This window comes from Antechinus flavipes, chromosome 4 (genome assembly GCF_016432865.1).
Source record: "Antechinus flavipes isolate AdamAnt ecotype Samford, QLD, Australia chromosome 4, AdamAnt_v2, whole genome shotgun sequence".
In the NCBI taxonomy this organism is placed as follows: domain Eukaryota; kingdom Metazoa; phylum Chordata; class Mammalia; order Dasyuromorphia; family Dasyuridae; genus Antechinus; species Antechinus flavipes.
The window spans coordinates 135,298,090-135,320,054 of record NC_067401.1 but is presented as its reverse complement, the minus strand read 5'-3'; the positions used below and the strand labels follow the sequence as shown (position 1 = coordinate 135,320,054).

General features: G+C 56.6%; 1 protein-coding gene across 5 annotated transcripts; it reads left to right on the top strand.

Annotated features, from left to right (window-relative positions):
* Positions 1-638: 638 nt before the first annotated feature.
* Positions 639-20,755, top strand: MLLT6 (MLLT6, PHD finger containing). 5 transcript variants are annotated; one of them, XM_051994662.1, is made up of 20 exons: positions 950-1,124; positions 2,629-2,708; positions 4,185-4,239; positions 4,575-4,684; positions 5,831-5,934; positions 6,694-6,787; positions 7,181-7,312; positions 7,771-7,869; positions 10,141-10,351; positions 11,123-11,728; positions 12,023-12,204; positions 12,342-12,450; positions 13,224-13,290; positions 13,380-13,528; positions 13,672-13,872; positions 13,984-14,072; positions 14,392-14,744; positions 15,130-15,220; positions 15,945-16,271; positions 16,681-20,755. In XM_051994662.1, the coding sequence occupies exons 1-20, from the start codon at positions 1,016-1,018 to the stop codon at positions 16,720-16,722; spliced, it is 3,210 nt and encodes a 1,069-aa protein (XP_051850622.1). In that variant the 5' UTR covers positions 950-1,015; the 3' UTR covers positions 16,723-20,755. The 5 variants fall into 5 exon arrangements, with proteins under 5 accessions (XP_051850624.1, XP_051850622.1, XP_051850621.1 ...); XM_051994661.1 differs by having other exon boundaries at positions 7,151-7,312; XM_051994664.1 differs by having other exon boundaries at positions 639-1,124; positions 7,151-7,312; positions 15,945-20,755.
* Positions 20,756-21,965: the final 1,210 nt, after the last annotated feature.

Sequence of the window (21,965 nt, the reverse complement as noted above, 5' to 3'; positions counted from 1 at the left end):
TAACTAATCTGTTTATTGACCGGGCTGTTGTTATAGCAGTGAGTCCTATGTCTGTGGTTCCACTCAGGTGCTGGTAGGACTGTGTGTGAGTCCGTGCCTTTCCAGAAGAGGGGTGGGGGTGGGGAGCTGCGTGGGGGTGGGGGTGGGGGAGTGGGAAAGGGTCCACAGCATCCTAGTCCCCAGAACAGGATCCCAGACTCCCAACACTTCTCTTCCCTGGGGGCTCCTCCGAGTCCCTGCTCTAAGTTCCCCTCCAGGGCTGATATTAAGAGAGACCCGCAAGCTAGAGACGGGGGAAACGAGGCCAAAAACCGGACAGAAAACGCCACCGGAGCACAGAGCCCGGGACCAACGAAGGTGACAGCGGAAAGTGTGAGTGAGCTAGTGTGCGTGGGGCGGACCGCGAATTTGAAAAAAAAAAAAAAAAAGGAAGAAAGAAACCCTCCCGACCAAGCGAGGCTTTGTTCTCTGAACCTAAGACTTTACCGAGCTCCGCGGCCATGACTGCTGAGACGGGGCGGGGAGGGGGAGCAGGGGGGGCGGGGTGAGGGAGGGGGGGGCCGTGTGCGCCCGGAGGGGGGGGCCGGAGGAGGAGGAGGAGGAGGAGAAGGAGGAGGAGGAGGAGGAGGAGGGAAGGAGGGAGCTATGCCACTCTCAGCCACCCCGGCCTGGCCGGGCTGCCTCTGCTAAGGGGCCTTCTTTAGTTTGGGGCGGGGGGGCCCGGGAGGGGGGGCAGGGGAGAGCCAGGTTCTTCTTGGGGTGGGGGGGGCGCCCGCCGGGGCATGAGGGCAAGAGCGCAGCGGCGGGGGCGGCCAGAGGGCGAGAGAGCGGAAGAAAAAGAAGAAGAAGAAGAAGAGAAAGAAAAGAAGAGGAGGAGAAGAAGGAGGGGGAGGAGGAGGAGGAGGAGGGGGAGAGGAGCGAAGGAGCCCCCCCTCCCTCCCTCCCTCCCTCCCTGACCCCCCCCGCGGACCCCCCCAGCGCCCCCCCACCCCACCCCCCCGGAGCTCATGGAAGTATGAAGGAGATGGTAGGAGGTTGTTGCGTGTGTTCGGACGAGCGGGGCTGGGCGGAGAATCCGTTAGTCTACTGCGATGGACACGCGTGTAGCGTCGCTGTCCATCAAGGTAAGAGGGGGAGGGGGAGGGCGAGACCCCCCCCAGCGGAAGGGGCTGAGGGAGGGGGCGGGGGTCTGCGCCCCCCATCGCCGGGCCGGCGGAGACTGGCGTCCACTCCTGGGACTACCCCGAGTCCGTGGGGACCTGCCCCAGCTCCATGCATACACACCTGAAGGGGAAGGGGAGGTGGAAGGGGACACCCCCCATCCTCACCCCCATCTCAGGAGGAGGAGGGGGCGACTAGGCTTTGTTTTCTTGCCTATTGTTCCGATCATATTGTTCCCCCCACCCCCCCAAGTTGAATGAGTTTAGGGGGAGTCCAAGGAAAAGGGCGATTAATGGTGTGCTTCATCACCACCCTCACCCCGCCTGCCCCATTCCGAGTTTGGGGTGACCAGAATAAAACTCTTCTTTTCCAACCCCCCCCAACCTTAACCCCATTTGGTTAATTTGGTTCTTGCTTCGTGGTAAAAAGGGAGGTCAGAAGGAGTCAGCCCTCCCCCCCTCAGCTTCCGGATTAGAGAAGGGGGGGTATTAGGGAGGTGAGAGCAGGGACTTAGAGCCCTGGGGGGTTAAGGTAGGTAGAGACTTTAAGGGGTGTTGTAAAGAAGGTGAGACTCGGAAGATGTTTCTAGGGAAAGGTGTGGGACCGTAGATACTGGTTTTGGGAGTTTCCGAAGCAGCACATGACTAGGAGGTTCAACCCTGGAGGAATTGGGGGGTGGGGGAGACAGAAGACACCTGGATCTCAGCATCCCCTTCAGTCTTCCTCTGGGAGGCCCCCCCCTTAGCCCCGTTTATCATGGGAACAGCCCCTGTTGCCCAGGAGCCCAATTGCTGTGGCTGTTGGCAGCTCCTCCCCAGAGTTAGTTTTCTGGCACCTGCCTTTGTAGGTGACTTCTGACCTGTGCTGCCCAGCTAGCTAAAGTGAAGGACATAGAGGATACCGTTTTTTCTGCTTTGACTATTTATTTCCCCCTCCAGAATAACATATACATAGCAAACCTTAACATGACTTGTTCAGAGAGTGTAAATAAATATTCCCTTTTTTGTGTAGTTTCTGATGACGGGGAAGAGGGAAAGCTAGGAGGAAATTATGTGTGAGGGAGGTCATCTAAGGTCTGAGGCAAGGACCCAAATTTCCTACCTCCCAGGGCCTACCATTGATTTTAGGAAATGGGGTTGTCTTGTTGTGTGGTCATGTGTGATTGTCATGTTTTGATGTTGTTTGGTTATGTAGTTGTGTGGTTGTATGTAACCCCTTGAAGAATTTCCCAAGGAACTGGTGGAGAATAAGATATGAGAGCCAAGGAGGTTGGCTTATCCCTAAGAAGGTGCACCCTCTCCACTCTCTCTGCACCCCCCATCCTACCCACAATTCCTAAGGGAGTCATTAAGAAAATTGCTTCAAGCCAGCTCTCAAGAGCCCCCTCCCCATCCCCCCCATTCTGGGGCCCTTGTCCTTAAGGGGACTCTGGGCACTGACTTGACCCTTCCTACCCCACCCCCCAAGCTTGCTATGGCATCGTCCAGGTGCCCACCGGACCCTGGTTCTGCCGGAAATGTGAGTCACAGGAGCGAGCCGCCAGGGTGGTGAGTATGCTCCCCTCACATCTGCTCCCCTGGACCCTCCACCAATTTCCCTGGCAACAAGGCTGAGGCTGGAGAGTTTTGAGTTTAGGTCAAGCCTGGGTTCCTAAGTGCCCATCCCCCAATCCTGTTATTTAGATCCCCCAGTCCTGAGTGTTTGGTTCCCCCCATTGAGACCTAGAAATTTGACATTGAGCCCTTCCATCCTATACATGGACCCCCATCTGTGACACTGATTCCTCCATTCCTGACACTGAGCACCTAACTCCCTGACACTCAGTTCCCATCTCTGACACTGAGTTCCCAGCATCCAACATTGAGCCTTCCCATCCTTTACCTGTTCCCCCATCTCTGACACTGAGCTCCCAACACCCAACATTGAACCTTCCCATCTTTTACCTGTTCCCCCATCTCTGACACTGAGCTCCCAACACCCAACATTGAACCTTCCCATCTTTTACCTGTTCCCCCATCTCTGACACTGAGCTCCCAACACCCAACATTGAACCTTCCCATCTTTTACCTGTTCCCCCATCTCTGACACTGAGCTCCCAACACCCAACATTGAACCTTCCCATCTTTTACCTGTTCCCCCATCTCTGACACTGAGCTCCCAACACCCAACATTGAGCCTTCCCATCTTTTACCTGTTCCCCCATCTCTGACACTGAGTTCCCAGCATCCAACATTGAACCTTCCCATCTTTTACCTGTTCCCCCATCTCTGACACTGAGTTCCCAGCATCCAACATTGAACCTTCCCATCTTTTACCTGTTCCCCCATCTCTGACACTGAGCTCCCAACACCCAACATTGAGCCTTCCCATCTTTTACCTGTTCCCCCATCTCTGACACTGAGCTCCCAGCATCCAACATTGAACCTTCCCATCTTTTACCTGTTCCCCCATCTCTGACACTGAGTTCCCAGCATCCAACATTGAACCTTCCCATCTTTTACCTGTTCCCCCATCTCTGACACTGAGCTCCCAACACCCAACATTGAGCCTTCCCATCTTTTACCTGTTCCCCCATCTCTGACACTGACTCCTCCATCTTTGACACTGACTCCATCTGACACTGAGCTCCCAACACCCAACATTGAGCCTTCCCATCCTTTACATGGACCCCCATCTCTGACACTGATTCTTCCATCTCTGACACTGACTCCTCCACCTCTGACACTGAGATCCCAGCACCCAACATTGAGCCTTTCCATCCCTGACATTGATTGCGCCTCAGGGGACCCTGAACTCATATTGCACTCCAGTTGAACCTCCATATCTCATCCCTAACACTGAACATAAGAGCTTTTCATCCCCAGCACTTAGTCCCTCAATCCCCAGAGTTGGGGCCTTTTAAACTTATTTTCAATGGAGCCAGGGAGGGTTCAAAAGAAATCCTCCCAGGCCCTCCCTTCTCCCCTGGCCATATTTTAAATGCCCTCTCTGATGCCTCGTTTCTGCGCTGTATTTTCTTATAGAGGTGTGAGCTGTGCCCACACAAAGATGGGGCATTGAAGAGGACGGACAATGGAGGTGAGCAAGGGAGCCCCTCCTCCTGCTACCATAGGATTAACCCTTCCATGCACGTTGACTCTCTGGGGGCTCCCCGGCCCAGGCCAGACGTATTTATGTTTAACTTGGCCTGAAGGTTCCTAGCCTGGGAAGGGTTAGGACGGGACTGGGAATTTTTCTTTGTGATGCCTTGAATTAAATGACATTGGAGTTGTATGAAATGAATGTAAATGAGGACTAGTGGCCTGGGTTTCGTGTTGGGAGTGAAGAGACTGGGCTGGAGAAAGAGGGTCCTGCAGAGACTGAATGCCTGGAGGTCAGGGCTGGTCCCTGAAACTTGTCTCTTTGCCTCTTAGGCTGGGCCCATGTGGTGTGTGCCCTGTACATCCCCGAGGTACAATTTGCCAATGTGCTCACCATGGAGCCCATTGTCCTACAGTATGTGCCCCACGACCGATTCAACAAGGTCAGTCCTTGACTCAGCCTTCTCGAGGTCTGTCCCTCTGTCCTTCATCCATCTCTCTTGTCAGGTCATTCCAGCTTCTGCCATTCTTCCATCAATCTCTGTGTCCATATCGCTGTCCATTCTTCATCTGTCTTCCCATCTTATTCACTTCAGCCGAGTCAGCATGTTATCTTGATCAGCTTCCTCTCTTCTTCCTCCCTGGAGATCCCGGCATCCTCTCTCTTTGCCTCCCCTCATACCCTTACTACACATACATAACCCAAGCCAGAAAAAATGGGCTCTGGGGGAAAGACACTTTTGTTTGTTTGTTTTAGTAGGAGTAGCACAGGAAGGGTAGCTAGATAGCCCAGTGGATAGAACACCGGCTCTGGAGTCAGAAGGACCTGAATTCAATTCCAGCCTCAGATACTTAAGATTTCCTTCTTGTGTGATCCTGGGCAAGTCACTTAACCTCAATTGCCTCTCCAAAAATCAATCAATTAATTAATTAATTAATTAAGATGTAACCCCAGGTTCAATATCTGAAGACCCAGAGTTAGAATTTCAGTTCTGACATGTAATGGTTGTTTGATCTTGGGGCAATCACTTAAAACCTGGATTCCCTCTGGGTCATATGTATAATGGAGAATAATCCTTGCACTGCCTACTTCACGGGGTAACTGTAGAAATAAAGCTTTTAAAGCCTCAAGTCACTGAGTTATTATTAGGAAGGATTGAGGTTGTACCTTGGGAATGCTCTGTATTGTGGAACAAGAAGATATCAAGGAATTGGGGGATAGGAGCCCTGGAAGAAAAAAGGAAGGGGGCAATGGATTGATCGGGCAGGAGGGGAAGAAAGAGCCACAGGGACTTAGAGCCAGGAGGAGGAGTAGGTGGCACAGAGGGCTGCAGAAGGAAGGAAGGAAGATAAGAGTCTGAAGAGTTTGGTTTTATTTTAAAGTATTATCTTATTTGATCCTCACCATAAGCCTATGTAGCAAGTGTTGTTACTTTATTTTACAAATCAGGAAACTGAGTCTCAGAGAAGTTAAGTGACCCCCAGTGTCACAGAGTAAACATCTGAGACTGGATTTGAAAACAGCCCTTCCTGTCTCCAAATCCAAGGCTCTCTGCCCTGAGACCCCATAATTCCATTGCTTTATCTAGACTTGTTACATCTGTGAGGAGCAGGGCCGGGAGAGCAAGGCAGCCTCAGGAGCCTGCATGACCTGTAACCGACATGGCTGTCGGCAAGCCTTCCACGTCACCTGGTGAGCCATCCCCTACCCTCGTGTGCCCCTGCCCCCAGATGCCCTCTCAGAGCCATATGATCCCCAGGAAAGATGAAGGGTAGAAGTGGACTCAGTCTGAACTGGATTCTGGCAACTTCACCCTTCTTTTGCATGCTTATTTGCTTACATTTTGGGCAAATCACTTCCCACTCTGGGCCTCAGTTTGCACATCTGTAAAATGTTTCAATAAAGGACTTCTGAGGTCCCTTCCAACCCTAAATCTGTAGTCTTGTCATCCCAAAATAAATTCTTGGTTTTTCATCAAAGGCATAACTGGTCTGTTTGTTCCAAGTTCTGCCCCTGCAGTGGTGGTTAAGATAATGTGCCAACAGACACACACACACACACACACACACACTCACATATAGTGTATATATATATAATATATATAGCTAAATCCTATTTAAGATGATGTCTTACCTATATATGTGTGTGTATACACACATATGTACATATATATTTACACACATATACCTATATATATGTATATGTTACTCATATATATATGACCACATCCTATAGACACCACTGTGCAAATGAGGGGTTTGTCTGTTGACATCCCAGGAATGGGACAAAAAGCAGAAAATGTTCCCATTAGCTATTGTTTCTAATAATTATAAGCTTTCAGAAAAGGGCATAGTGGATGGTCTGGCTGGGTGGGAAAGGGGATTGTTGGTGGTCTGCAACTGGAGCCCTCCATCAGCCTAACTTTCCCTGGGGTTGGGTTGGGGGGCTCAGCGCCCAGATGGCCGGTCTGCTGTGTGAGGAAGAGGTCTTAGAAGTGGACAACGTCAAATACTGCGGCTACTGCAAATACCACTTCAGCAAAATGGTGAGTCGGGACGGTTCTTTGTCTTCCTTGCCCATCCCACCAGCATCCCAGGAGGGCCTTTGCTGCCCGTTTGGCAGAAAGAGCCGGGTTCAAGTCCGAGGGCCTCCTCCTGATGCACTCTGGGACTAAAAAAGGACTAGGTGGTCTCTAAGAGCTGGCTCTGAATTCTGTGGACTTGATGGGGAAGGGAGGGAGGTTCGGGGGTTAGAGGGAATGGCGAAGTCAGAGGAAAGATCCCCTGGGGACACCCTAGAGATGGTTGGACTTGCAGGGCCCCAGCAGAGGCAGAGTATGGATGGCTTGACCCTAATGGTCTTTTCGGTGGGCTGGGAGAGGAGGGTTTGACTCAGACCCCTCCAACAGCCGGCCCATTCCCCTCCACCCCTCCGCCAGAAGCCGTCGAGGCACTCCAGCGGGGGCTCCGGGGGAGGCAACAGCGGCTTCATGGCTGGCCGGAGAAGCCAGTCCGCCTCGCCGTCCTCCCAGGACAAGCATGGCTCCCACCACGAAAGAGGCCCAAAGAAGGTAGGTCACCTGGGGAAGGAAGGAGAAAGAGCGGGCGCCTGCTGGCCCTGACCCACGCCGACGGGCGTCCGGGGCCCTGGGAGGGGTCTCTGGGCGGGCGCCCCAGCCGGGCCCTCGCTGTCTGTGGGCGCCGGTCCCCAGGGCGGATGTCCTTGCTGGGTTGTGTGTCGAGCTGGGTCGCTGGCATGATAATGGAGCAGGCTATTTTTAGTAGGCAGCAGAGAGCAGGGGGAGGGGCTGGGAATCACTGAGGAACCTGCGGGGGCCTCCCCATCCCTGGGAGCCCCATCCCTGCCTCCGGCCCGGTCTCCGGGGGGAGGCGCTGAGGGGAGAAGGGCCCTCCCCGCCCTCTCAGGCTGCTCCCTCAGCTGCCTCTCCCTGCGGAGGGGACGCCCGGCCCAGCTCCTCGCCCCCCCACTGTCTTCGGTACCTCAGTGTGCTCACCTTTGTCTCTGCAGAGTCGTAAGGACAAGGATCGGCTCAAACAGAAGCACAAGAAGAGGCCCGAGTCTCCCCCCAGAATCCTCACTCCTCCTGTGCCCCCTGTCACTGACAAGGTACCAGCTGCTGGCGTTCCTCCCCACCCCGCGCAAGAGAAGGGGCCGAGGGGGCACGGGGAGCCCCTGCCCCACCCCGGTGGCCCCCACGTGGGAGGGTCAGGAACCCTGGGCGGGAGACCCAGAAAGGCTATTGGCTAGCTGGGCGGCCTCGGGGCGCTGCTCCATCTCTCTGGGACTCAGTTTCTCTGTCTGTAAAATGAAGGGGTTGGTTAGGGGAGCTCTGACTGCCTCCGATTGTGTGAGCTCTTGCCGCGGCCGCTGGCTGGTCATGTCGCCGTGTCCCTGTCCCAGAGAAGGTGGAAGGGGGCGTGGGGAATGGTCTCACTCTCTCCCCTCCTTGGGGAAGAGAAGGTCAGCAGCGATGGGGAGGGCACGTCCCTCAGCTCGCAGGGGCTTAGGGCCGTGGAACTGGAGCCAGAAGAGCACCTAGTCTAGCTCCCTCACTGCAGAAGGGAGACCTGAGGCCCAGAGGCACGAGGTGACCTGCCACGGCCCCCCGGAGGTCAGTCAGAGGGGGCCGAGACCCCAGCACCCCCCTCCTCTTCCCTGGCAGCCTGTGAGGGGTCCCTGGAGCAACGAAAAGCTCCTTCTCAGGCCCTCCTTTGGAGAGGAGCCAGACTTGAAATCAGCCCCGAATGCTGTTCCCTTGAATGAAGGTTCACTGCTCTGGCACCTTGAGGAGGGCCGTGTCCCCGCTCCCCTGGCCCCTCGCGCAGCACCTTGGTCAGGCCCCTCCCCAACCTGCCCTCTCCAGCTGTGCACCGCGGGGGCCCTGGTGGGTCAGACCTGCCACATAGGGAGACAGAACATCTGGCAAACAGAGCTCGCGCCTCTCCTCGCCTGGGAGTCTCTAATCCTAAAGAGAGGGGCACTGGGAGCCCTGCCCGCCCCGCCCCCTGCAGCCCACCCCATTCCGTGGGGCCCAGGGGTCTGAGAGGCCCCCTTCTTCATCCCTGCCCCTCCCTGACAGGGCTGGCAGCGCCCAGGGCACTTTGGCACAGGGACCGGGTATCAGGTTGCCCCAGTGATGTTGCCATAGTGACTGCCCAAGTTGCCCAGGCGTAGTAGCCTTCTCCCTCTCCCCCTTCTTTGCTAGGGGGCGGGGAGGGAAACTTGGCCAGAGAATTCGGCTCCCGGGTTCTGAAGCTGCGCCCGCTTGGTGTGAAGGAGCCCGGGGGAGCCTAGTGGGGCGTCTGGCGTCCAAGAGGCAGGAGTGGAGGCAGGGCCGGGCAGGGCAGACGGGAGCACGCCCCTCAGTGTCTGTGTGTGAGCTTGCAGGAGGGCGCGCGCTTATGCCCACACACGTGGGACACGTCTGCCTGCAAACGCGCACGTCCATTTGGGCTGCTTTGGGAGCATATGCCCAGGGATGCCTGCGCTCCAAATGGCCAGCTGTCCCCTTGTAACCTTCCCTCCCCCTCCGTTCTCCTTGCCTTCCCTCAGAGTAGAGCCACATCTGGCCCGCCTCACGATTCCAGCTGTTGTGTAGCACAAAGAGGGAAGATTGTGGCTCTGTCAGGGGGTGTCTTCCTCTCCCCACCCCTGTTCTTCTCCCCATTATCATGTTGGGCTGGCTGGCAGCCTGCCAGCTTCTTGCTTCCCAAGCCTGAAAATCCCTAGCACCCCATAACACTGCCGCCCCGCCCGCCTGCGGACCCTGCCCCCGTCGCCATCCTCACGCTGCCTGCAGATCAGGCCCCTCTCAGGCCTTCCGCCTCCCCTTGTTCCCATTGATTCGGAGCTTCCCGCAGGACCCTGCCTCCCCCTCTCTGAACCTGCCCCCTAAGGCTCCAGGCACCCCCTGAGTCTGACTGCAGAGCCAGGTGCAGCACTCTCAGGCTTTGGGTCCAATTCAGCTGTGGGGGGGAGGGCGGCACAGCAGGACAGCCTTTCTCCCAGAAAATTTGGCTTGTGCTCTTCTGGGGAATGGGTGCAAGATTGGGCTGGGAGGGGGCAAGACCTAAGTTTGCATTCTCCCTCAGACATTTAGTAGTTTGGGGAACCTGGGTAAGCCACAGAACTTCTCTAAGCCTCAGTTTTCTTATCTGTAAAATGAGGGACTTGAACTCAGCTCTGAATCTTTGATCCTTTGATTTAGTAGGAAAAGGAGAGAATCATCCCCACCCTAAGGGTGGCAGGTGGGGGCAGGGGAGCACATCTCCCCTCTGACCTCTCCTCCCAGACCTTGGGGCAATGGACAGAATTCCCCACTCTACCTTGGGAGGGAGGGGGCTGATTCTCAGTCCTACTTCTCTCTTGCTTCCTCAGGGCTCCTCTTCCTCTTCCTCCTCCTCTCACCATGAGGGCAGTGCCCGGGAACCCCCCGAGGGCAGCAGGGATGCCAAAGGGAAAAAGTCTTCCAGCCACAGCCTCAGCCACAAGGGCAAGAAGCTGAGCAGTGGGAAAGGCGTGGCCAGCTTCACCTCTGCCTCCTCCTCTTCCTCCTCCTCTTCTTCTGGAGGGCCCTTCCAGCCCACAGGTGAGTGTGAGGGCTAAGGGGAAGCCTAAGGGACTGGAACCCAGCCCAGCTCCACCTTTTAAAGAAAACAAGTAGAGGAGTGTTCTAGGGAAGGAGCCAGTCTCAGAGCCAGGAAAACCCGAGTTCAAATTCTGCCTCGGATACCTACTGACTATGTGAGCATGGGTAAATCCCTTAACCTCTTGATACTTCTTAAACTGAGTGGCAACCCCACATGGGGTCTCATAACTGAATGTGGGGCGTTATTTTCAGTAAACGTCTGGTTTGTATATCTGTTTGGTATAACTGTATACCCAGGGTCACATAAAAATTTCTTGGGCAAAAAGGGGTTGTGGGTGGGAAAAGTTTAAGAAGTTCTACTCTATATAACTAAGCTATAGACAAGCAATGCCCGGAACTAATGGAGGGATTTTTCTCATCTGGGACTTTCCTTTAACCAGTGAAATCACTGTTCTGTCCCCATCTCTGCCTTATTGATTTATGCAGCATTTCATGGTGATAGATTCAGGAGAGAAAAATGCTGACAGTCCCTTCCCTTTCTCTTCCTCAGTTTGTCCCTAAATTCTACTTCTTCCAAATGAGTAGCCAGGATCTTGCTCCTTCTCTCCCCTTTTTTCTCCTCTGAGTTTTAGCTGTGTTCGCCTCTTCCTCCCTAAGCTAGACCTAACCCCAGGCTAGCTTCCATACCCTCCACTCCCTTTATCACAATAGGTCCAACAGAGGTGTCGTGTACTCTAGCCCTGACTCTAAGCCACCTCTGTTTGTCTGCAGTCTCTTCCCTCCAAAGCTCCCCGGACTTCTCATCCTTCCCCAAACTGGAGCAGCCGGAGGAAGAGAAGTACCCCAAGACGACCCCCCCTGGGCCGCCAGCCGCCGTTTCACCCCCTGCCTCCGAGCCCCCGAAGGCTGATGTCTTTGAGCAGAAGGTGGTGTTTTCTGGCTTTGGCTCCATCATGCGCTTCTCCACATCCGCTTCGGGCACTGCTCGGGCCCGGGTGCCATCTCCAGGAGAGTACAAGGCCCCCCACGTCCCCGGGGGAAGCGCCGGGCCTGGCAGCCACAAGAGGATGCCCTCCCTCAGCGCAGCCTCCGAGGAGGTGGTGGAGGGCCTGAAGGAGAAGAAACACAAAGGGAGCAAGAAGAACCGTCACGGGCCTGGGAGGCCGAAGGGGAGTAGGAACAAGGAGGGGGGAGCAGGGCCCTTGGGACCGCCCCTCCCTGGGGCCCAGCTGGCCGGCTTTACTGCCACAGCAGCCTCGCCCTTCTCGGGGGGCTCACTGGTCAGTGCGGGCGTGAACAGTGCCTCTGCTTCCCGGGCCTTTGGACACCAGGCCGCCCTGCCCAGCCTTAGCCTGGAGTCTCCACTGCTTGGGGCAGGTAGGAATCTCCTGCTGTCTCCTGGGAGGAGATGGAGGACAGGGCTGGGCCGGGCTGGGCGGGGAGGAGGTCTGCCATAATGCAGTGACAAAAAGATACTGAAATTAGCCTCTCAGGAGGATTTGGGGGGAAGGGGCAAGGCAAGAGCTAGGCCAAAATCCCTCAGTCATCCTGGGCTTCCTGTAAGAGGGATCAGGCAGGGGGATGCTCTGAGCTTGGGTGAAGTGGGGTGGCTTAGAGCCGGCATGAAGGATGAGATGAGCTTTCTCCTGTGTCTGATCCCCTTCCCCATAGGGATCTACACCAGTAACAAGGACCCCATCTCGCACGGCGGTGGGGTCCTTCGGGCTGTGTGCAGCACGCCCCTCTCCTCCAGCCTCTTGGGCCCCACAGGCACCTCGTCTCTGCCCCAGCTAAGCCGTTCCCCCTTCGCCAGCACCCTGCCCGCCTCCTCTGCCTCCATCTCCACCACCCAGGTAAGACCCTCTGAAGTCATCTAGAGCCCTGTGGTGTCCCTGCCTCCTGGGAAAGCCGCCCTGCCCGGTCCCTCCCCTCCCAGGGCCACAATTTGTCCCTTTTGGTGAATCCAGGAAACTGCTTTTCTCCACTGCAGGTATTTTCGTTGGCTGGTTCTACCTTCAGCCTTCCTTCTTCCCACATCTTCGGGACCCCCATGGGCTCCGTTAACCCCCTCCTCACCCAGGCTGACAACAGCCGAACAGGTACGTGGGCCCACCCTAGAAAGGACTGAGCGCCCCGGGGGGCGGGACGTAGGAGAGAATCACTGCCGCCGCCTTGCTGGTGGTTTGCCCAGCACCCTCCTCACAGACCCGGGAAGTGAGTGCTAAGTCTTATCGGGCTTGTTTTACAGACAAGGAAACTGAGGCAGAGAGTGAACGATTGCTTAGGAAGGGAAGAGTAAATCAGGTTTGCCTCTCGGCCTTTCAGGGCTCCAGCAGCCGTTCGGCCATGCCCCACGAGACTCAGGGAGGCCACGGGGCCCATATGGCCCTTCAGGAAACCTGTGAAGAGCGGCGGCCCCTCTCGGCACCCTCCGCCCCATTCATTCTACAAACAAATGGTCTTCGGCTTTGCCGGCTGCAGCTCCGCCTCTGGCCCCCTAGAGGGAGCCTCGGCCCGGGAGTGGCCGTAATCTGATTGGCGGGGAGGCACCACCTGCCCCCCCAGGAGGCGGGGCTTTCCCACCTGGGTCCATCCAAAGGCCCAGAGCCCACTTCCTGCTGGAAACTAGTGGCGGAGGCTTCGTCAGGGACTAGTTAGGAGCAAGCTCGGGGGGCGGCTGAGGGGAAACTCGCTAGTTCAGGAGAACCCGTCCGAAAGAAGGCAGGGGTGCGTGCCCCCGGGGACCCCACGAGCCGGCCCTGCTGGCCGGGCAGCCGCGGGCTGAGAGCGCCGGGCACCGTGGGGCCGCGGGCCGGGCCAGGGGTGCTCCGGCCGGGCCGGGATCGCGCCGACCCCCGCCTCTCTTTTCCAGAGCCTAGCCTGGAGGACTGCAGCTTCGGGTGCCGGGGCACCTCTCCGCAGGAGAGCCTGTCATCCATGTGAGTCCGGGAGGCAGGGCTGGGAGCGGGCTGGGAGAGGGGGCCCGGGCGTGAGGGCGGGGGCCAGTGTCCTGTCTCTGACCCCGCAGGTCCCCCATCAGCAGCCTCCCCACGCTCTTCGACCAGACAGCCCCCTCGGCTCCGTGCGCCGGCAGCCAGCTGGACCCTGCAGCCCAAGGCACTGCTAACATGGAACAGCTGCTGGAGAAGCAGGGCAACGGCGAGGCCGGAGTCAACAGTGAGGGGGCCTGGCCCTGGGGGAGGGGAGGGAGGGGAGCGGGCGCCGAGGCACCCAGGGGCCCCGGCCTCTGCCTCCCCCCACACACCCCCAAGATCTTCCGGGACGCTGCCCTCCCTGAACCCTTTCTCTCCCCCCTCCAGTTGTGGAAATGCTGAAAGCCCTGCACTCGCTACAAAAAGAAAACCAGAGACTTCAGGAACAGATCATGAGCCTAACAGCAAAGAAGGAACGACTCCAGATCCTCAACGTGCAGCTCTCAGTGCCCTTCCCTGTGGTACCTGCTGGGGTGCCCGCTGCCAATGGACCCACCCCCCAGGGTCCCTACTGCCTGCCACCCAATGGTGAATGGGGAACCGAGGGCTCTACCAGGCCCCGTAGGGTTGGTGTTCTGGTAGGAGGGCTGGTAATGGTCCTCTCCTGATGCCCACTGTCCTTCTCACTTCTCTCCTCAGCTGGCAGCAGTGACTCCCTAAGCACCAGCAAAAGCCCTCCTGGCAAGAACAGCTTTGGCCTGGAGAATTCCCTCTCCATGTCTTCCGAGGTATGGGCAGCAGGGGAGGGGTGCCAGGTTGCATTCTTGCTTCTGATGCCCAGTACCCTTTCAGGGGCCCCTGGGCAGTGCCCACATTCTACTTGGCCTCCATTACTGTGGATAGCCTGCCAGTTTGGCATAGGTTCTCCCCTCTCCTCTCCCCCATCCTGGGGGGAGGCAGCTGGCTTGATGGAGCTAATGGTGGTGGAGCATTCTTTGAGCCTGAAGCTGTTGCTTGGGAGGAAAACAGGTGGCAGGAGGGATGGCAACATTGGCTTGGTGCTGGTGCGCTTTGCTCGGGTTCTGACCTCCATCTCTTCTCCTCCAGGACCCTCACTCTGGGTGCCCAAGCCGAAGCAGTTCCTCACTATCCTTCCACAGCACACCTCCACCCTTGCCCCTCCTGCAGCAGAGTCCAGCAACCCTCCCCCTGGCCCTGCCTGGCCCCCCAGCCCCTCAGCAGCCACAGTCACAAAACGGGCTGGCCCGGGGGGCTGGAGGAGTTGGCTTAGGGACAGTGTCCATGGCTGATGGCCTTCTTGGAGGCCTGGCAGGGGGTGGGACATTGCCCCTCAATGGACTTTTAGGTGGGCTTAATGGGGCTGTGGCCCCCCCAACACCCACCGGCCTAAACCAGGGCAGCGGAACCCCGACAATGCAACTTCCAGGGGGACTCAGCAGGTGAGAGGGTGGGGAAGGAAACCCAGTTTTAGGCAACTAGTGTAATGAGAAAGAGAGAGAGCGAGCATATCCAAATCACATAAGACCCCTCCCATGCAGCCACATTGTTGCTCCCCACACAGCTCAGAGAGATGGCCTCCTGTGCTGCTGGAGACTGCCACTGGCCGTCTCTTCCTGCCCAGTTTAAAAGTATCTCCTCAGCACTGAAACACCCTTCTCCCGCTTCCTTCCCTTGCCCGGGAGAGGGGTTCCCTCCTGCTACATTAGCTCTTTCTGGTCTGACCTAAGGAAAGGCCAGAGGCCAGCCCTTCAATGGCCTCCCCACTTTCTGCTCTTGGGGCTGGGAGGGAGTGTGCCCTGATCCCTCTCTCCTCTCCTCTGGCAGTCTGACAGAACAGCAGAGACACTTCCTCCAACAGCAGGAGCAGCAGCTCCAGCAGCTTCAGCAGCTTCTGACCTCGCCCCAGCTGACCCCGGTAACTCAAGCCCAGTCACCCCCAACCGCACGGGAACTCCCAGGGCCCACCCATGTTCCCGGGAGGATTCCTAGGAAAGTGACCCCACACCTTAGGGATCCCCTCTCCCCTCCCCCTCTGCTTCCTGTCGTGGCGCTGCCTAACAGTGCCCGCAGCGGCAGAGCCCCCGCCGAGGCCAGTGCGAGACTTCTGTGCTGGAAGAGGACCTGGCTATTCTCCCTTCAGCCGGCATGACCTTGGGTGTATTAATCCCCTTCTCTGCCCTCAGTATTTTCCTGTAAAATGAGAGGGGGAGGCATCCAGTGACCGCTCGGTCCCTTCCAGCTCTGAATCTGCCATCCTGTGACCTCGGTCCCTCCCCCTCCAGTTCTGGGTCCTTAACCTGTAATGACAGGGTATAAGAATGGGAAAGAAAAGAGAGACTCTTCTAGAAAGGGAACCAAAGGGCTTGTTAGGGGGTGTCAGGGGACTCTGGCTCAGTGATTGGCCGCTTCAGGAAGAGGGAAGAGAGTTTAAGTCTGGGAACTGGCCAGGGCAGTCCATTCAGCAGCCCTAAGTGTCTTCGTTGTAGAAACTTGGGAAAACAGGGAGCTTAGATAAGATGGGGTGCCTTCCTGCAAGGAGTTTATTTTGAGTTGGGGGGGGGGGCAGAGTGGACTTTGGGGAAGGGAAAGAAAGCTTCAGAATTAGCCCAGCCCCAGCTACCCTGTCCTCCCTACTCCAGGACCACCAGACTGTCGTGTACCAGATGATCCAGCAAATCCAGCAGAAGCGGGAGCTGCAGCGGCTGCAGATGTCTGGAGGCTCCCAGCTCCCCATGGCCAGCCTGCTGGCAGGCGGCACTGCCCCTCTGCTGCCCTCAGGCACCCCTGGTCTCCTGCCCTCAGCAGCCGCCCCACCCCTGCTGCCCGCGGGCTCTCTGGTGGCTCCGGCGCTGGGCACCGGCACCACCCTCATGGCGGCAGCAGCAGGCGGGCCCCCTGTCCTCACCGCCCAGACCAACCCCTTCCTCAGCCTCCCCGGGGCGGACAACAGCGGGCAGAAAGGAGGGGTGGGTACCGTGCCCTCTGGGGTCCCCTCTCACCCTTTTCCCCCTGGCACTCTGGAGGGTCGAGTTGTAGCCACAGCAGAAGGAAGCAGGAAGAAAAAGCCAGCAGGGTAGCGAGGTGCCCGCCCAGTGGTCACCAGTCTAGACCTGGCCCAGGTGGGCTCTGAGGTTGGAGCTTCTCCTCCCTCTTTTCACAGCTCACATTTGGGGTCACAGTCCCCCTTGCTCCTGCTCTGGAGGAGACCTTGGGTGGTTGTTTGTGGAGTCACAGATCAGCCCGGCTTTCTCTGACTAGAGGCTGGGTGGTAAAAGGGTCAAAGGGACTGTGGCAGGAAAGGGGACCAGGGTGCAGAGGAGGTGACCGTCACCCCCTGCTAACGCCCCAGTCTTGTCTCCTCTCCTCTCCTTCCAGAGCGGTGACAAAGGATCCTCAGGCAACCAGGAAAAAGGCTAAACAACCCCTCCCCCTCCCCGCCCCAGGGGGGCTTCAGGGGAAGCCCGGCCCCAGAGGGGGCCCAGCCGCAAGCAGGCGCCCGTGCTCAGACACTGGAAAGCCCTGGCATAGAGGAGGTGCAAACGGGTCTCACCCATCCCATGCTGAGATCCTGCCACCGGCCTGGCCACAGGACTAAGCAGGGTTTTGTCAGGGGGGGAGCCCACAGAGAGATGGGGCAGAGAGACGAGCCTGGCGCTCCTCCCTCAGGCGGGAGGCTCAGCTCCAACTTATCCGTATCCTTTGAGATTTTCCTCTGCGGAGGCCAGCCCCTCTTCCCCCTCCTCCCCATCAGCCCTCTCGTCCCTCCGGAGACGTCCCCACTGGGGATTTACAAGGAGAGGAGAGTCGACTCTGACCCCTACCGAGGGATCCGCCCTCCCTGCCCGCAACGGGCTGGGGAAGGAAGTGGATCGAGGGGGGCAGCTGGGGATGATGGCCGTGTCGCTCCCAGCAGACACAGGAGGAGGGCGCTCGAGAGGCTTTAGTGGTTGGTGAGGCCGGGGTTCGAGGCTGCCCCCTCCCTCCCTGCCCCCGTCCCGGGGATGTGCCTGTGAGAATTTATCTGTACCCGTGTCTCCGGGGTGGGGGCTTGGGAGGGCATGTAGCTCTGGCCTCCTGTCAGGGGCAGGGGCTCCCCAGCCCCACTGTTTGCAGGCACTGGGGGGGAAGGGAGGTCAGCTCGGGGTTTTCCATCTTAATAAGTCACATGGAACCCAGCTTCCTCCCTTCTCCCCAGCCACCCCTCCCGGGGGTTCCTCTTGGGAAGATGGAGGGAGGGGCTGGGTGTGCGTCCTGGCCCCCCTCCCCTTCCCCTCCACCCCACACTTCTTTGCACTATTAGAACCTATCGGTGGGGTGTGCTGTGACAGTGCTGGGGGGCCGGCTCTGTGAGTGAATATCTGTGTGTGTGTGTGTGTGGGTGTGTACATCACTGGACCCTGGGAAGCTGGGGTGAGAGGAGAGTGGGCGCTGGCGGAGGCCGGGACTAGTGAGGGCGGGGAGAGCGCATGCTGAGCAGGGAAGGGCCAAGGAGACCGTGGCCCCCGGCCACTAGGGGTCTCCAGCCAGGGTAACTGCCGTCTGTTTCTTTCCTGGGTGGGCACCCCCCAGCCCAGGACCTCGGCCCTCCCCCAAGGGGCTCCGAGCACCTCCCCCTCCCCTTTCTTCCCCTCCCTCTTCACACATACACACACACACATACGAGCACATAGATATGTTAGCACATACACACGCACACACATACACGCACATAGCTGAGTGGCGGGAGGCTAGGGTCCGCCACAATCCGCTCATTCTGTCTGCCCATTCTAGCCTCTTTGCCCTCTCCTTAGGCCTGGGGAGCCCCCGGGAATCAGGGCTGGGGGCAGGAAGCAAGCTGCACCAACAAGCCTGCCTTCCCCAGGAGGAAGCCCTCTGCCCAGCAACCATTCCTCTTGGGTGGGGAGCCAGGAGGCTCTCCCTCCCCTCCCAGAAAGCCAAGGACAGGATGAGTTTGGGGGCGCTAAAGAGGTTTGCTTCAGTTGCACTGGGGTGGGGAGTGGATCATGGGGGGGCGTCATCGGAAAGGGCAGAGGCAGGGAGAGATCCTTTCATACCCATCCAGATACGTGTGCTTTGTCATTCTTTTTGCATGTGTGGTTTCTGTGTTTCTGTTTTGGGGTTGTTTTTTTTTTGTTTTGTTTTGTTTTGTTTTTTAAATAAAGAAGAGGAGATGTATATATTTTTGGCAACGACAGAAGACGTAGCGCAGATATATTTTTGCCCACGCTGCTCAATCGGTTCTTTTCTGATACTGAAAATAATATTAATCCTGTTGATAAGACACAGGGAGCCTGAGGAGGGAGGGGGGGACATCCCCCCCCGGGCAGTCTCTGAGGCTCGCCAAGAGCTCAGGGGGCAATGTTGGAAATCTCTGAAATAATCACTTTTTATTAATGCTCTACAGGCAGTTAGGGAGAAATGGTAAATTATCATCTTGTCCTTAATCTATCTAAACTTTTAAACGCTTTCACCCCTTCCCTTCCACCCCTCAAAAATAGCATCCAGAGATCTCCTGAATTTATACTGTGTCATCTTAGAAGGGTTCCCCAGCCCTATCAGGTACATTGTAGCTGAAGTTAAGGTATTTAGGACGATAAGGGAAGTAACTATTTCTGAGCTGAGGGAGTAAGGCAGGTTAGTGTGCTGGGGCTGAGATCCCCTTCCTGGGCCTTGGTCCAGCAGATCATAGGCCCCTTGGGGTCCCTGAGAGCCCCTCTGACCTGCAGGCCTGATCCTGGGACTTTGGGGCTGGAGGCGAGGAAGGAACTCCCTAGCAAGCTTAGCTTAGCTCCTCGAATGGGGAAGGAAGCAGGAAGGGGTCGGGCTGTGATTCCGAGGGCCCGCCTGGCATGGAGGTTCCCCAGGAGGCCCAGCCTCGCAGGTGCTCCCTCCCAGGCCTTCGTATCAGGTAGATTTGGTGAGAACTGACTTAGACTGAAGTGGGGGGAAGGAGGAGTCTGGGGGAGGGGGAGAGGCAGATTTGTTTAAAGGTAGCCGTCTCTGTGTCTTGGGGAGGGGAAGGATGTGGTTAGTCGGGGAGGAAGCCAGAGTTGGGAGATTGGTGAGAGTGGCAGGGGTATGTGTTACCCCTCCCAGCATTTCATCTGACCTGAAGATGGGGGAAGGGGTGGGGGGAGGGGGAGGGGGTTTTGAGGCAGCGGACTGCTTGCAGGAAGGAAGGGCAGACAGGGAAGGGCACGGCCTGCATCTGCAAGCCTGGTCTGGGGTCCCGGGTGCGTCTGTCTGCGTGGGTGAACGTTGCTGTAAGTGCTGTGAGGTCGAGTGGGAGCGCGTGTCTGCTGCTGTGTGCGTCCCGTGAGAGTTTGTCTGTACCCGTGTCTCGGGGGTGGGGGTTGGGGGGAGGGAGGGTCATACGTAGCACTTACTCTTGCTTTTGATCAGAGCATCTCCAATCTGCCACATAAAGAATTATACTTTTGAAAGTTCCCTTCTCCACCCCCACCCCACCCCCAGCGTGATATTTTCTTCTTTTAGGAAGGGAGGCCAGATTTTCCCTTGGCTTCCTACTATACAGCTCCCCCTCCACACACACATACACACACATACACACACATACCATGTCCTGACTTGGAGGTAGCGGGGGAGCTCCCCAGAGACCTAGGACTCCCTGGACTCCTGGGAAGAGTCCCTGGGGTTTGGCCTTGTGCAGGGCCACAGGGGAAGGAGGGGAACTGGGAGATCCGGGACAGGCCTTCCTCACCCTGAGCCCTCTTCCCAACCCTAAAAACAAACACTGTAAGCTCCACCAGCCCTGCGTCCTTCACCCCCCTGCCCTCCCCTATCCTGTCCAGCCTGCTGTCTAGCAAGAGGTGGGGAGCTTGTGGAGCCAAGGAGGGAAGGGGGAAGACACCGTGCCCTCCCCAGTGCCCCTCTCCCAAGACTGTTCCAGCTAGAAGGGAGTGGGAGGCGACTCCTCTGGGAAATGAGGGTGAAGTTCAAATGGGGGCAAGATGAGATGCTCCTGGGAACCTCCTTTGTACAGCTATGGTCCACCTTTGCCCCTTGCTTTATTGAAATGTCTGCAAGGGAATTGGGTGCGATAGGATGGCTGACCACTAGCCTTCTGTCTCATTCTGCTCCAAGAGGCCCCCAAAAGAACGTCTTTGTCACCTTTTCTCAGGCTGGCAATGAATTTCATCTCAACCCGATCCTGATTTTTTTCACCCCTTCTTCCCCTGTCCCCCAGATACTCAAGGGAACTGGAATGGAAGGGAACAGCAGTCTGCAAAATCCAATGTTTGTTCCCTCCCCAGTTCTGAATCCCCTTTCTTTCCTCAACCCAAGAGGTAGTGCTTCCCATCACCCCCCTCTTCACCCTGTGGTGTGTATAACTCAGATCTTGTATCTTTGTATAACTGATGTTATTTGTACAAAGGGCAGTTCGTAAACAGCACTTGTTCTTTTAATAAAAGAATGTTTTACAAAAAAATTGTCTACAGCTAACATCATCTTGTCTAATGATACTGAATAGAATAGACTGTGTGATATAATAGGGCAATGGCCTGGGAATAGCACAGAACTTGGCTTTGAATCTAAGTTCTGACACCAACTGGTGGGCCTTGGACAGGTCACGGTGAAGCGGAAAGAGTCTTTCTGGAGTTGGAGGAACTGGGTGCAAATCTTCCCCTTGCTACTTAATACCTGCAAAATGAGGCCATTCCAGTACATGATCACTCCCTGTACTTTTGTTTTTGATTATGAAACAGGATCAAAGCTTCTGAAACTGAGATTGAATATGGGAGGGTTGAAAAATTAAGATTTATCAGTAAATGTTTGATTTGTATGCCTATATTATATACCTGGGGTTGAGTAAAAATTTCTCAGGTGAACAGCAGTTAGGAGAGGAAGAATTTTCAGAAGCCCTCGACGGGATGGTTCCTCGGGCCCCTTTCAGTGCAGATGATTTCCCCTAACCTCTGTTTCTTCATGGGGTGCCATGCCATATAAGATGGCCTGAGGCTGCACATGTTTACTTGTTGAATATATTAAGGGCGGGTGAGATGGAACAGACCCAGGAGGAACCCGCTAGGGAACAGGAAGGACACTTGGACTGGGCACCAGATAACCCTCTCCAGCTGTGCAGCTGGATGGCAGTGAGCCAGGCTGCTAGGGCTCAGGAAGCGGCCGGCAGCGGGACCTGTGTGCCACCCAAAAACCCCAGGCACATGTGGCCACAGATGCCTACTCATGGATCCCTAGGTGGGACAAGGCCTTGTGTCTGCTAGGTCCTGGGCTAGGTCCTGGTGCCAGCAGGGCTGGCTCTGGCCCCTACTAGCCATGTGGCCACCAGTGAGTCACCGGTCCCTCCTCCGTAAAACAGAGTGACACTTGTGCTGCTCCCTCACTGGGTTATTGTTGGGGGAAAGAAGGGTTTTATAAGCCTCGAAGCTCTGTGTGTCTCCAGTCTTTTTCCTAGAGTCTTTTTGGGGGATTTTTCTCGCTTGTCTTTAGAAACCCAGTGTCTAGAGCACAGTGTCTCAAATGTGGCAAACGCTTAATAAAGGCTTGATTTAGAACTAGAATAAATGGTTGGAAAGTGTGTCAAGCATTGTGCTAAATGTCAGTTCGGTAAACCTTAAGCACTTTCCCTCAAGGAGCTTGCAGTCTGTTGGGAGGGGGAGGATGGACTCATGCAAACC